At 37.8% G+C, this 13,428-nt stretch overlaps 1 protein-coding gene across 2 annotated transcripts in view; it reads right to left on the bottom strand.

Annotated features, from left to right (window-relative positions):
• LOC139725992 (transcription factor 12-like) overlaps nucleotides 1-13,428 on the bottom strand; it is a 260,859-nt gene that overhangs the window by 22,280 nt on the left and 225,151 nt on the right. For both annotated transcript variants that reach the window (XM_071637073.1, XM_071637074.1), the window contains exon 16: nucleotides 9,941-10,013. In XM_071637073.1, coding sequence (XP_071493174.1) covers nucleotides 9,941-10,013 — 73 coding nt within the window. The remainder of the gene's footprint in view (nucleotides 1-9,940; nucleotides 10,014-13,428) is intronic.

Raw genomic sequence — 13,428 nt, 5'->3', positions numbered from 1 at the left:
AGGCCAAAACCTGCTATGAAAATTCACCCCCTGGTGGTTGCTAAAATTACCAACAGTTTATGCCTGCCACCGACTGCTGAATGTTTTTTTTTGAGAACTTTAAAAACCTGCGAAGAAGGGTTTCAAACTGACTTCTGGTAAGGTGAGAGAACATGATGAAAAGAGAAGATGAAAGGAGATGAAGGAACACCGCATTTTCCCCCAAACAAATTCATGACAGACTAAACATCACAAATCAGATACAAAGAGACAAAAATATACACATACAGACAAACAGAAGGACAGACAGACACACAGAAATGTGTTGTTCTGTCAAGTTTTACTGGATTTAAAAGATTCAAAGAACCTCTTGAAAGCATGCCTGTGTCAAGTTTGGAGAAAGTCTAGAAGAAATCCTGCATAAAATAACTTTTACCTCGTACACAAAGAGTTGGATTATAATGATATAAAGTTTTGATGAGGAATACTGCATGAAGAACGAGAAACAATTAGGCCTATATAAAAACTTCCCCACTAAAATAAATTAAACAATATAAACATGGGCTAAAAGAAATCTTTTTTTGGATGGAACTGAAAGAAAGCTGTGGCAATTGTTGGTCCTTTTATTTTCTTGATGATCAAACACCACTTTGAATGTACAGCAGATCTACAGGCAACATACAATATAGAGGACTGATTTCACAATTTCTGCAGATATACACTTTTCTGGTTTTTTATTTATTTTTTTGCTGGTAAAAATAAATATTTAATTAAAAATGGACTGCATGTAATGCAAAAACAACAAAGGAAGGTAATGGGGGCATTTAAGTGCTTTCAATTGTTTGTGTTGGTTTTGACAAACCTATCAACTATCAAAATATTGGACCTATTCATCTTTTCTTTCCACAGTTCATGTGCTTCAGCTTTCCTTTGATGCAATGACTAGCCAAGCAGATAACTTTATTACAACCCCCCCCCAAAAAAAAAATAAAAAATAAAAAAAACCCACAACAAACAGCCATATACTCTGAAAGAAATGCATTACTTATAATTTCTTGTTCTTCTTTTGGTGGGGGTCAATGGTATTTCTTTCTGAGATGGGATACCAAACTGCCCCCCCCCCTTTATTTTTTTTATTTATTTATTTATTTTTTTTTTTTTTTGGGGGGGGATAGAGGATATCAATTAATACTGATACAAAATGTAAGACCATATACTGTGAAGTAAATCACAATTCATCTCTGAATAATAATATATTTATACCTTGCACCACTGGCAAAAAAGACAGAAAGAGAGACTGACAAACAAACAAAGACAGACAGAGAAGAAACTGGGAGGGGGTTGCTGGGGGATATCTCCGTATATTTTGACTTCAATGAATAACATGTTGTTTGAGGGGATCTCTTTCTCTTTCTCTCCCTATTTCTCTTTATCCTGGAGAGCCGCTAGAGAGGGGTGGGGGAAAAGGGGGGGGGGCAGCATCAGTGGGACGAGGTGACAGGATATAACTCCATTTCGGCATATTGCATAAATTCAAAAACATATCCTGTGTTCCGGAGAGCGCGGGACGGGAGGAAAATGTTTCTACAAATGCCAGCGAGATCTGACTGAGATCTAGCACCTGGGAGTCATCTGGCTGACCGCGATGGAGGCTCTCCTTAAAGGTAAAATCCCCCCTTTTTCAGGCTCTCCCAAATACTCACTTAAGTGTTATCTTTCAAATTAAACTAGTGGGACAGCATACCCCCATAGAGCTGGCTATAAACTTTTTCTTTTTTTTTACTTGTTATTCTGTTCCATTATGACATTTTGAATTTTTCAACCTTCTGCTGAATTAGGATTTATATACATATCTTGTTTTCAATGGTGCATACTTTGATGTAAATACTAGTTTAAGGTATCATATAGTTTTGGTTGAGACCTAACTTCAGGTTTCTAACATTTTTAGGTGAGATAATGAGAAACCTCTAATGAAATATGAAAGGGCATGTAATTCCAAGAGGAATTCAACATTTATTTGATGAAAATTGGTTTTGAAATGGCCAAGATATGCAAAATAGAGCAATCCTAATAAAAGGTGGGACCCAACTCTTATTATGATCGCTTTATTTTACTCTGATTTTGGATGTCTCAGCCATTCCAAAACCGATTTTCATCAAATAAACTTTGAATTCGTCTTAGAATGGTATGCTCTGTACTATTTCCTAAGTGGTTTCTTGCTTAAAAGCCTAATCCTCGCCTCCACAAATACTGGTCACCATCCCTTTAACATGCACTCTTACACTGCAATGGGTTTTTACCAACTGCGTAGCATCCAGCAAACATTTTGATTTGTTTATCACCATCCCCATCGGAATATGAAATGGAAACTTTCATTAACATTTCTTTTATTGTTTATGTCTCTGGTAAGATTTTTAGTGAGAATGGTGAAAGAGATGAGGGGGACATTTCAAATTGGGGCATTCACTTGTTTTGCTATTCAGATAATGTCACATGAACAAAAGAAAAATGCTCACAGATATTTTCAAAATATCAATAAATAAATAATAAAAATCCAACAAGACAACTATTCTCATTCCATAGGAGATTCTCAATTTCAGCAGTAATCCAAATGACAAAATGAAGATACAATACTGTGATGTATTGTTCCTTCTTTTCATTGGAAAACTATTTAATTGAGGCATTCATTTGTTGCAACATTCAAATCTATGATGTCACATAGAAAAAAATGCATGCAGATACACTGGTATTGTCAAAAACTAATAATCTATGAAAAAGAAAAAAATACAACACAACTTGAGCATTACAAAAAGTCCTCTCCATGACATCACATGGCAGGTTTTTTTTTTTGTTTTGTTTTTGTTTGTTTTTTTTTTGTTTTGTTTTAGGGGTTTTGGCTTTGGTTTGGTGTATTTCTACATTCAATCAAATACAAATTGGGTGTAAAATTTCAAGGATATACAGAATAGCAAATGCAGTAATTAAAATGATAACAAATCATCACACAAATAGACAAACATAAGCAATAATATTGTGCAATAAACATACACAAAACATGTAAATAGGATCAATATATAGTAGGTATTTTTCCGGTAAAGAGATAAATGAACGCAGGGGACTGCCAGCGTGAGCGGCTGTGCTGGAAATAATTGGAGCCTCATAGCGCAATTTGAGGGAGTGCAGCTTTAAGTCTTGTTTTGTCTTCTTTCTTCATCCCACCCACACAGAAGAATACCGGTCCTGTGATCACCTCTCTCCCCATCACTGCCCTCTTTCCCATTCCTAGCAAAGCGTGCAGCTCAGTGCAAATCTCGGAAACTGGGCTAAATTTATTGATAATGAAATCCACATACATAGCAAGTATCTTCCAGATGGCACAGACAGCCCCGGGGACTGGTGGGGAGGGGTGGAATTTATTAATTTGAAACTTTATTCATATATACACTCTATGAATGACCCAAAGGTACAGAGAGTCAAACCCTCAAACCCTCCCCTCAACTCTTCTTCAAAACCCCAAATTTCAAATCTGTAAGTGACTTAATTCATCGCTTCCTAAATCTTTCCGACAAATGTACGCTTACCAAGAAAACAAATCTGGCTATAGTATACACAGCTCTTAAAGGCCTGGGGAAATATGCCACATGTGACTAAATGAGAACTAAAAGACAAAGAAAAGATTCCCTGCTGCAATTTCGTCCAAGAGAACCACCCCCCCCCCCCCCTCAAAAAAAGAAGAAGAAAAAGTCTGCAAACAGACAAATTAAAACAACCACAATTACAACAGTGACATCTCTGCAAGTGATATCCCTGGTGCTAGTCAGCTCTACTATACGGAAATACAGGACAGTGAAGAGTAGGAAATATGCTAGGATGTGATATGGCCAATTTTTATTTCTACCGTATCTTGTGTGTAGGAAAGGCACAGACAGACATTATGATGTGTAATGCTCATCCGGATTTAGTTGTTTAGATTTGAACGTCTAGATGAAATCTGGACTCCTGACAATAAATGGTTTGTTTTTCTGTTATTCAGTATGTTCAAATTGTATATTTTTCTCTGGTAATTGGGGTCACAGTGCTGCAAGGTATGGTCAAACTACAGATAATCCTACAGTTTATTAGTAAATAGCATAGTCGTGCAGAGAACGAAGGGCAGACTTGGGTAATCACTACATTTCTTGTACTCCGCAACAATCTCATATCATTCTTGTTTGTTTGTTTGTTGGTTTGTTTGTTGGTTTGTTTTAATACAAGGAGAAATTTTTTACATTTTCAACTTTGGCAGAAACTGAGAAAATTGTGAACCTTCAAATGTTTCTGCTTCATTTGCAATATTGCACACAAACTTGATATGCAAATAAAATTGATTTCAGTGAAAAATGGGACAGAAATGGTATAGGTTTACTTAGCATGGGATGAATGTTAACCACTACAATTTTGAGCATCTGAAATATTGTATTTTTCAGCAAATCCAGCAATCACTAAAGTACAAATAAAGGGATGAAAACATCTTTCTATCTTACTGATCAACAGGTGACTCTCCCAATACATAGACATTAATACATCTTGAATGAAGCTGGAAGACTATGTAATGGAAGGCCTCCTTGTAATGCTATTTGGCAAGTAATATGATAATATTTTTGCCTGCTTGCCCAATAGGACCACGAGAAGAAATTATCTGTTGGAATATTATGAGTGTCAAAGGCTTTTATCTCATCAGAAGACATCTTAGGCAATTCTAGCTCAAGAGCAAGCTGAAATATTCCTTGTTCATGGTGGGTGTATGCATCACAAAAAGGATGCGAGATGTCTGGCTCCTGTTGCCGTAGCAACACTGGTGGGAAGAGGAGGAGGACAACGGCGCTTCACTGAGGAGCGCACGCCACGAGAAATCCTCGCTCCCGTTTCGGCAGGACTCGTCGTGCTGTGCCGCCGTCTTGCAGGGAGGGAGAAAATTAGCTCAAATTAGCCCAGCTTGCACGGCGGGATCCTAATTTCTGATCCCTCTTGTTCTTATTCCAGAAGCGAGGAATCTCTCTGTTGCACATTTTCACAGTCACAGGAGAAGGAGGGAGGGATGGAGTAAAGTAAGAAAGCAAAATAAAAGAAGACAGGGAAGAAGAGAGGGGAGAAAAAGAAGGGATCTGGGAAAACGGCAGGAAGATGGTTGACTGACCTGAATCATGACCTGAAGTTATTTTGACTGTCCAGCTCAATACCAAGGGAAATTCACTTCTCAGTTTTATACATATCATAAAACAAAACTACATTACAAAACAACAATTAACGATCTGCTACAAATTTCCTACCTCAAAAGTCCACAAAACTGCTTCTTACATTGTGAGAATATGTTAAACTGAGCAAGAAAGTTAATATCTTTGTCTCCAAGGAAAGTCGAAGGGGAAGGGGGAATGTAGTAGCAGTTCCCTTATCCCTCCCTCTTCATCACTGAAAGAATGAAATAGTGTATTCCCGAGACATATTTTTACCATGACTTGCAGAATTACTTCAACCCCCTGAAGATCATCCCCGGAAAGTTTGGTTATTTGAGTCTGTGATTAGGCAGAAATGATCTGTCGTGTTCTTCACGATGCTGCAGATCGCAATAGTACATTCAATTTTTTTTTTCTCTCTCTCTGGAGCTCTTGCTAGCTGACCAGATTATGAAAGAAAAATTAGTTGTCATGCCACGATTCTGGCCACACTCTTATGTTTCTCTGTGTGCAACTTGCGGAAAAAGGTAATTACAGTAATGATCATATCTCCATGAAAATTAAAGTGTGAAGTCATGAATATCTGAAACTGACAGACAAGATAATTACATTGACATATTCTTGTATCTGTTTCTAAAATCCAAACATGAAGTCAAGAACTATTACTGTATAGAAATATTCAAATTCCTTCATTTTATCAATCTAGTCAATGTGAAACACTCATAGATCAATCATGAACTTCTCGGAAAATATTTACAAATCACTATGATGATTCAAAATATTAAAAGTTAACCCAGAATGACCCGGAATGTTTAAGACAGGGCTCCTGGGGAAATGAAAAGGGATAAATATGTGAGGACGGGGAATAAAACCATGAGAGATTTCTGAAGGAGAAAAAGTTGTAAACAAGGAGTAAGTCGCATTAGTGAAAGGGCCTGCCTTCATCTGACAAGCTTAGTCCCACCTATGTCAAAGTTTGTCAGCGAGGCGGCCAAACCCATGCCTGATCAATTTGTCAGAGAAGAAAGCCACGCGCTCTACGAGCTTTGCAAGTCATCAGCAGACGGCGCTGGAAATCTGGAAGCAGTTTGAGTCGGCTTCCACCGTAAAACCTCCGCAGATCATGAAGGTATCTCCCAAACAACGAATCCAGCGGCACAGAAACACAGGGCAAGGCATGATCAAGAAACCAACCGCTATGCCCTAATGTTTTTTTTTTTCTAAGGCTTTCACATTATATCATAATTATAGAACACATACCACTTTAAGACAGGAATTTATCTGAATTCACTAGACATTCAGTCTTCTGAAAAGATATCTTGCTTCCTAAAACAGCAGAAGATCTTATGGTTACATTAACCATTCCTAAACTATTCATACTGTTCTGTTTTGCTCAAAATGCCAAATATGATACAAAATCTCTTAATGTCTAGCCATAAAATATACCTGGTTCTTTGCTGTATATATTTCCCCCATCATGACACGCACCATTTAGGACCTGCAATTTTTTGGTTTGTTTCAATCTTGATAAAATCTGTCCCACCTATCTTTACCTCCATGTCAGCAGTGTCAAGAGCAGAAAAAAATCTGAGCACATACTGCATTGAGCATTTGAAGTTATCTTTAATAATGACTGCCCAGCCATCAGTCCCTTTAAAAGGTAGCTCTCACATTTTGTTTTTCCTTTGTCACTTTTCTTGTCTTTTTGGTGAATGAGCATGAGTGTGTGTGTGTGTGTGTGTGTGTGGGGGGGTGTAAATAAATGTGAAGGAAAGAAGATGACCTTCATTCCATACCCTGAGGATAGAAAGACTGTGTTCTTTGGGGGTGGGGGGTGGGGTGGGGGGGGGGAGGATGCTTCCATTTTTCAGGAAGGGGGAGAGGAAGGGTGGGAGAGGAAGTTGGGGAAGGGAGGGGTCGGGGTAAGAGGAAATTAGAGCCGACTGTGGAAACGATGGCAAAATTTGCTCATGGTAGAAGACTGTCACAAAAATGGAATGAAATAGTCAAAGAGTACCACATCTACCGGGTACAATGCACTCACAATGCAAAGATAAAATTTATGTTGTTCTTATATGTAGCTGTATGAAACTATACCCAAACAATCATCTGGAGCTAATTTATAATTCTTTTTTAATCAATATTTTCTACACATAACAATGACTGTGAAATTCACCCACATCAGATCTAGTCCTCATAAGTCACCCTATTCCCCTTCCCCCTCCCCACCACCAAACTCTCCTCCTCCCCTCCCCCCTAAACCTTGGGTGTAAATTGAGTACAGGCGGTGGGTGGAGCGAATGGATTGAATGCTATACCCTTGTCGGCTTCTGTCCCTGAGAGGAGAGAGAAACGCTGGGGGTAGCTGGAGGACAGGGAGGATAAAGGGGGGAGGGGGTGATGGTGGTAGGGTGATGGTGGTGGGGTGACCGTCAGAACAAAGCATACTGGCCATCACTATGCACCCTTCTTCCACTGTGCTCTATTGGTCTTCCTTCTGTGATTATAGACTACTTCTAATAGTAGACAGCAATCTTCATTTCCTATTTCAGCTCAAAGAAAATTTGTCCAGAGAAGTGATCGACCGATTACGCAGCATAAAATTCTCAAGAACAATTTTACTTTTCTTATAGGCCTACCCTTACAGTGATTACTTAGTAACCCGTTGTGAGCTTTGCGTGCCGATTTGCACAGGAAACCCAACAGCATTATACACACTGTCCAAAGTCCCTACCACAGAAACGGTAAAGAAAACAAATCTTGCTCACCATCATACCTTTCGAGAAGTTCAAGATATTTTGGGTCTTTTTTGGGGGGGGGCTACTAAAATATATAAACATAATTTCAGTGAATTGCTTGCATTGCAGTCAGGCAAATTTCTGTCTGAACTTTGCATTCATAAATATACATGCAAGTCAAAACTAAATTCTTGAAGACTGAGGAAATCCAGAAGACTCAAAAGACTTCGAGTATCTTTCCAAGTCTGACAGACACAGGGGAGTTCGTTTACATTACAGGAGAAATGTTCTCTGCAATTATGTGACATCCAGGGAATTCCATGTGGATCTATTTTTCATTCACATACGCTTTTCAAGTATTTCGTTGTCACACTACCCATGTACATTCCTGTTTATCTACAAGAATCCTGCGTCCTGAACGTGCGCATTTCAAAGTTTGCACAAGGAACTGAGAAACGGAACTATTACTAACTGTGAAGCTTCCTGCAGAGTAGAAATGTAGTATCGCTACTTCTTGCCCTATACAAAGTGTCATTATGGTCTACACACAGGGCCTACGCATTGTATAATGAATGCGCACATACCATTTGGCAGAGCCACGCATATTCTGGTGTCTCTGTTTTAATAGTAACACCATGCCAACACGAAGTACACTTGTAGTACTAGTACCAGGAGTGCCGTTCTTTTTAATCTACAGAAACAACTTAACCAGACTTGGTCCGAGCAATCTTCAGAAGGAAATTGTTTATCAGCAAAACACACTTTGTGAATTGTTGATGATGACATTTAAATCAGCAATCATTTCACAAAAACATACGATTCAAGTTTACTCCTGAAGTTGTAGATGATAAGAAAAATCTTTCTTTTTATCTGATGGTGAATGGCTTATTTGCAAACTTGCGTTTATTCATACTATAAGGAGAGGTTGGCTTGAAACCTGATGCGGGCAAGGGAAGGCGGAAGACTAAGGAAATATCAGCTTTGAGAAAAATAAGGATATCTGTCAGTGGGTGAAGGGGATTCAATTCAAACACAGCACAAATAAACAATCCACCCCTCCAAACAACTTTAGACATCCCGCTTCATATGTGGTGGTTGGTTACAAGCAGACAGGTTGAGATGTCATCGGGTACAACTACAAGAGGAAATTTGCAGGCAGCAGGATGGGGCACTGAAGATGGGGGTAGGAAAAGGTTGAGAAGGGGGGGGGGGGGTGTTGTTTGGGGAGGGGGCAAAGGTTATGAGGGAGAGGGGATATGGGGGGGGGGGGGCAAAAGATTCAGATGTAAAGGGGATAGGTTTTTCTTCCTGTGTCTAATTCATACTACTGTTGAATTAATTCATGTGAAATAAGAATAGTATTGCCAACCAAACCTGCTTTTCCACGAGGAATGTTACACATCACCCCAGCTCAATTTTTAAAAAAGGCAAACTTTAATGAAGGTTTGATGAAAATTTGACCTACATGTACCTAATCATTCAAAGATTATAATGGTATGCCATCAAAACAAAACAAAACAACAACAAAAACACAATTAGGCCTACCCCAAGCTCTAGTGAATACTATTTTGTTTCATATCCACAGATATGTTTTGTAATATCTCTGAGTATTTCCTATTTCAAGGTTCTCGAGCATGATAGTTTGATTTTGGAATGATTCAAGCTAGAACATCATGAACGATCATATAGGCCTACAATGTACATGCTGCCATTGCCAAGCTCGTAAAATTCCAGCACAGTCAGTGATGGAATAGAATAAACTGAAAAGATCCTGAGATTTTAGGCATCTCATTCTCAGACAAAAAAAAAAAAAAAAAAAAAAAAAAATCAAAAATCTAATGTTCATTAACATTATTGAGTTAAATACACTGCAAAAACATCCAAACAACTTTGAACATGAACTTATTGGTTTCAACTATTGAGTATTTTACACATTTTGTGACTACAAAATGCTCACATATGCAAATCCTTCTGACTGGTAAGAGTTCATGTTGGCACAATATACGTTACCTCCATAGGCTTGTGATGGGTTGAGTTCTTGTGACAGCATACCTGCCCTCTCTGATAATGATTGTGGACCAGCCTAGCAAAGAAAGACAAAAAAAAAACAACACACAAAACAAACAATAATTAATCCCTCTTTTGTCTGATTTATGATAATGATAACAAAATGCAACCATTGCAGGAGGGCAAATGAATAATGTATTTGATACAGCAGTCACTTAAAGGGACTGTCCAGTACTCGTTGAGGTAAGGATTCAGGTTTATAATATTTTTTGCTGAGATAATGATATACCTCATATGAAATATGAAAGAGCATGTAATTTCAAGAAGGATTTAACATTTATTTCATGGAAATTGGCCTTGAAATGGCTGAGATATCCAAAAAAGCGATCCTAATAAAATTGACAGGCCACGAATTTTATTAGGATCTCTTTGTTTACCTTGTTTTTAGATATCTCAGTCATTTCAAAACAGATTTTCATCAAACAAACTTTTGATTCCCCTTAAAATTGTATGCTCTTCAACATTTCATAGAGTGGTTTTTAAATATCTTACAACATGTTACAAGCTGAATCCTCACCTCAACCAGTATTGCACAGTCCCTTCAAATTCCATGGTATGGAATATTATTTTTCTTTTTAATGGAAAGTGTTAAAATATTTCCCATATGCGGGACAAGCATAGATGCAACAGAGGTGTGACATTTGCCAAACATTACTTGAATCATAAATCTCACATTCATATGAAATTTCTAAAATGCAAAATCACTGCTTAAAGTGTACCAATACCCTGGAAATCAAATTTGGGTGCAGCTAGAATACACACAAAACAGCAATAATTCACCTGTGATAGCCCCTAACAATTTGGCACTTGTGCTCTACGCGCTTAAGTTCTGCTCCGTAAGCGCCGGTACTGATGTGTGTGCATTCTAGCTACACGCATCCGTTTTTACGAATACCATTGAGATTAAACATCAATCAGTTAGCTGATCGTGCCCACACATTGCATAACACTATCGTTCAAGGTATCTGGAAAAAATATTGATGGAGTGATCCTTTCGTTGAAAGAATCGGGTGATGGACTAGTCTATTTCAAGTTGCTTTTGGTTTTTGTATAGGCCTACTCTTTAGAATTTACATTTAAACCCTGATAAATAAAAATCGGAGTGACAAAAAAAAATTCTAGTATTTTGCAAAGGGCATGTCTCAAGTATATTCCACAAATTACATAGCAAAAATAATACTTGAGAGTATTTGTACATTTTAAAGGGATGGTACAGTATTGGTGGAGATGAGAATTGGGCTTTTAACTTTTTGGAAGATACCAAGAAAACACTTATGATATGGTACAGAAGATACCATTTTAAGAGGAATTCAGAGTTTATTTGATGAAAATCGGGTTTGAAATGACTGAGACATCCAAAAACAAAGTAAAACAAAGCGATCGTAATATAGTGTAGGTCCCACACTTTATTAGATTTGCTCTTTTTTTGGATATCTCAGCCATTCAAAACCAATTTTCATCAAATAAATGTTGATTCCTCATAGAATAACATGCTCTTTCATATTTCATAAGAGGTTTCTCATTATATACAAAGAAATGTTTGAAACCTGAAATTAGGTCTCAACCAAAAATATAGATCCCTTTAAAGGGATCGTATAGTTTTGGTTGAGACCTAATTATAGGTTTCTAACATTTTTTGGTGAGATAATGTGAAACCTCTTATTAAATATGAAAGAGCATGTAATTCTATGAGGAATTCAACATTTATTTCATGAAAATTAGTTCTGAAATGGCTGAGATATCCAAAAAAGAGCGATTCTAATAAAGTGTGGGACCCACAGTTTATTACGATCGCTTTGTTTTACTTTGTTTGTGGATGTCTCAGTCATTCCAAACCCGATTTTCATCAAATAAACTTTGAATTCCTCTTAAAATGGTATGCTCTGTACTATATCATAAGTATTTTCTTGGTATCTCGCAAAAAGCTAAAAGCCCAATTCTCATCTTCACCAATACTGTACCATCCCTTTAATGTTTGTGTGCAGCTCACAATGTTTCTCACTGACCCCTGACATACCAAAAACACTCTGGGTGACTTTAAAGCCACATACACAGGAACGCTGATGCTATTTGCAGGTGAAATCCCTTCTCAAACCACATTCGAACACTTACTTCCGAGCCAAGATGAAGTGACGACAGACAATTTGACTATACTGTGCTCGTATGAATTAGATGAAAGTGCTCTTTTATGAGTCACAACCATGCAGCAACATACAGCAAAGACTAAACAAAATACAAGATAGAAGTAAAACATGCCCCCCCCCCCCAAACAAAAATTGCTTTACCATCAACTGGTGAGGTTTAATAGCGAAGAAGTTCTTAGGTCATATCAATATCTGTCAAACACTCAAACATTCAACCATGTAAGGCTTGATAGCAGTCACATGACCACCACCCTACTCCCTCCCCACCCCGAAAAAGAGCAAAATAAAATGTAGAATCACACTCTCCCATCTGTTCACACACAAACACTCAAAGATTCTACCAAAACCATCACATGATCACATTCCCATGGGATAAACCAGGAGTAATTGCTAGGTCGTATGTCCATATTAAAGGGAAATTCTGGGCCAGTTAAAAGTTAGTTGGAAAAGAAAAAGTAAAATATGACAAGCACAAAAACAGTGAAAATTTGGCAAAATTTGGATTAAATGTAAGGAAGTTCTGAAATTTCACAAGTCCGTTAATTTCTGCAGAATACAGGTAGGAGAATCATAAGACGTTGTAAATGTAGAAGTAGCCAAAGAAGTAAAAAGTTTAGCAGTCACAGAACAAGTAGTAGTTACTTAGTAAAACTAACAAGAAAAGTGTATCATTTGCTACTGCTTTAGAAAACACACACAAACATATTCACAGATAAATAAGCGTACAAATACCCCATCTTGCAGTCATAATATATCACTTATATCATACTATCATACAGAACACCTTCGAAATGAAAAGCAAAATCCTACGAATCATGAACCTTCCCATCCACAATCAGAATAAGAATTCTTTGACTGGTCCCAAATGAACAAAACGAAAAGATTGATTCATAGGACACGATGGTGGCAGACGGACCAAGAATTCTGGACAAGACCCACATTCACACACACCAAAAATGAAAGGTTTTTAAATATCAATTTTTAGAACTCTACGCGAAAACTGTTTATTCTCATGTGTGTGGACATGAAAAAAATTCAGACCTTGCACTCTACACCTCGCGATGTGAAAATCAATCTAGCTTAATCTTATTTTTAAGCTCTTGCAATAATTTGCCTTGTGTGGTGTGTGTGAATGGTAGTAAATAAATGTGTTTATTTTTTTTTTTCATTGCCCGTGAAAAGGGAGTAACTCCTGAAAGTTCATTACCTTGTCTAGCCAGAGGATGACTCTCTCCCCTCCCCACCTGGCCTACACCCTCCCCCTACCCTCTCAATCTCCCCTGGCCT

The sequence above is a fragment of the Diadema antillarum genome, unplaced genomic scaffold (assembly GCF_040938485.1).
Source record: "Diadema antillarum isolate AM-2024a unplaced genomic scaffold, OU_Dant_1.0 seq00000069_RagTag, whole genome shotgun sequence".
Lineage (NCBI taxonomy): Eukaryota > Metazoa > Echinodermata > Echinoidea > Diadematoida > Diadematidae > Diadema > Diadema antillarum.
This window is presented reverse-complemented; position numbering and strand designations above follow the sequence as displayed.